Source organism: Penaeus japonicus, unplaced genomic scaffold (genome assembly GCF_977035675.1).
Source record: "Penaeus japonicus unplaced genomic scaffold, GWHDUDI00000001_assembly GWHDUDI00000001, whole genome shotgun sequence".
Classification (NCBI taxonomy): domain Eukaryota; kingdom Metazoa; phylum Arthropoda; class Malacostraca; order Decapoda; family Penaeidae; genus Penaeus; species Penaeus japonicus.
This window is the reverse complement of record NW_028234403.1, coordinates 2,526,973-2,529,472: the sequence shown is the minus strand read 5'-3', so window position 1 is coordinate 2,529,472 and position 2,500 is coordinate 2,526,973. Positions and strand designations below refer to the sequence as shown.

The 2,500-nt window shown below is 39.7% G+C and overlaps 2 protein-coding genes across 3 annotated transcripts in view; one reads left to right on the top strand and one right to left on the bottom strand.

The window, feature by feature from the left end:
- The window catches only part of LOC122252512 (uncharacterized), a 5,010-nt gene extending 2,528 nt beyond the window's left edge, over positions 1–2,482 (bottom strand). Inside the window, exon 1 of the mRNA XM_043015014.2 lies at positions 2,062–2,482. Coding sequence (XP_042870948.1) covers positions 2,062–2,170 — 109 coding nt within the window. The 5' untranslated portion in view covers positions 2,171–2,482. The remainder of the gene's footprint in view (positions 1–2,061) is intronic.
- The window catches only part of LOC122252514 (uncharacterized), a 187,432-nt gene that overhangs the window by 37,281 nt on the left and 147,651 nt on the right, over positions 1–2,500 (top strand). The window lies entirely within an intron of this gene.

Genomic DNA, 2,500 nt, shown 5'->3' with positions numbered 1-2,500 from the left:
TTTTGGAACGGTTGGCAAACCTGAATCAGCTGACACTCGCGCCACGCTTTTTGGAACGGTTGGCAAACCTGAATCAACTGACACTCGCGCCACTCTTTTACATTCTAGAATACCACTTTCGAGACATGAACACGACATTAACACATGGACATAGCATAGCCAAGACACACAGAAAATGTCCTAGAATATGGCTGCATATTACACACTTTACTTACTTTACCCTAGCTGGATAAGTGGATAATACATGCTTTGTCCATAGTACTTGTATTATCAATCCTACTCAGATGTCTGATGCAAGAACTTTACTGTTTTTTGTACTTTAACTTAAGTTGATTGAGAATGATAAACCCTACATTAAGACTGAATCCATTGGGTATATGAATATCTATCTAAGTTGTTAAAATTGTTTTTATTTATGTATTGATAATTAGAATTATTAAACCCACGTACATGTACATGCACACGCAAAAACACAAGCACACGCACAAGCACACGCACAAGAACAAGCAGAAACACACACACACACACACACACACACATATATATATATATATATATATATATATATATATATAAATATAAATATATGTATGTATATATATATATATATTGATGTATTTATACACGTGTATGTGTAAGTATCAATTTATGTTTGTATGTTATGTATGTATGTATGTATGTTTTTATCTCAAATGGAAGCGTGCTGTATATCTGTGGCCTCTGGGAATATAATTTCGAAACCGCAGCTGGACTTCAGTATGATTTTTTCATTATGAAAGAAGGAAAATCGGGACTTTTTTATCTTTTCATTTTCAAATGTTTGCGCGATTTTTTTTTTAGGTTGGTACTGTCTTCTTTAACCGATGGATAGGTGTATTATGATAAACAGTTTACTTGTGTTTAAGTTAGAAAAATACAATTATCGCAAAATTACATCAATTCATATTCCAAAAGAATATATGATTTTCAAAATTTGTATTTCTAGTTTTTTTTTTTTTTTAGATCAGTAAATAAATAAATAAATAAAAATTATGTGATGTATTACGGTCTATCTGACTTAAAAAATTGTAGATGCTGGTAACCGTGGCATGATACTGACATCGGTAATTCAATAATTAATTATCAACCTCACCCAACGGTCGCATCGTATATGGAGTGAGGAAGTATTAGGTTAACATAACATTATATCATCGATATATCAATAACGGAAGGTAAGTTCCGTAATGTGTCGAAACAACTGGGCACATGGTAGTTTATTTACGTAATCATCGTTTCGATTCACCGTGGCGACTCTTTACATTTTGTTACTTGACATTGTTGCAGAGAAACAACTCCAGTGTTGCAGGGCATCCTGTAGGCGCCATTGTTAAGTAGATAAAATTTCATTCCCCAACAGGAAAGCTTTATCACAGCGACTGACGTGTGACAGTGGCTTGTCTGGCAGCGCCATGTGCCCGACCCCGGTTCGCGCACGGCACCTTTTTCTTGTGCCACATGTATCAAAAGACACACGCGTACCGCTTGCATGCGTGGAGGGTGGTGGGGGGGTGGGGGCGGTGGGGGGTGGAAGAGGATGTGTAGAGCGAAGTGCAAGGTCAGAGGAAGGAGCTATGATGCTGTGTTTATAAGAGCGAGTTTTGTCTGGCGGGTTTGTGGGGGAAGGGCGACGGGCGCACCTGTCTCTTGGATGTTGTAATCGTGTTAGTGCTGCGGGTCATGTATGAGAGGGGTGTGTAGTGTACTAATTAATGGTGTGTGCACGCATGGAAGATACAGCAAAGTCTGATGTAAAGTTGGGTTTGCTGTGAATGTTATAGTAGAATGTGCACATTGGTGCGGGAAGAAGTTCACAGTCACAGTCACAGTTTTTTGTTCATGACAAAAAAGGGCGCTTGGCCGCCTGGAGGCGCGCATTCCATTACGTAACAGTCATTATTAGATCATGGCTTTAATCACTGTAGCATCACACCATCTGCATCTGCTGTCAAGGATTCATATTTTCCTCTTCGTAATGTGGTTGTTCATTCAGAAAATATATTTTACTCATGCTGTTCTACTCACGGTGAAACTCCCAGGGCGGAAGAACTTTAGATGCTGCGACTTTTGTGGGAAGCATCGCCATCAGTAACATATACACAGCTGTCACACATTTTCTCAAAGCCACTGCCATTGTAATCTCTCGCTCTGTTCTCAGGTTTCTGGTCGAAATACACGCATGCGGTTCCGTTTTAAGGTCTCGTGAATTCTTGTTAACTAAAAACAAAGTGTACCACCAACTGTCTTGTGCACAAGTATTCCTCAAGAGTACAGATAAGAGACCAGAGTACCGCTCACCATACACTTATTCACACGATCGCTCAATGGAAATACAGTAGACTCAAGACTCAAGACGTCGCTTAGAACACAACTGGTTTTGAGCTCAGCCAGACCGGCACTGACGCATTACGCTTGTCACGTCCGCCGATTACTCGTTTTTGTCCCCGGGGTGTTGTTGTTCATC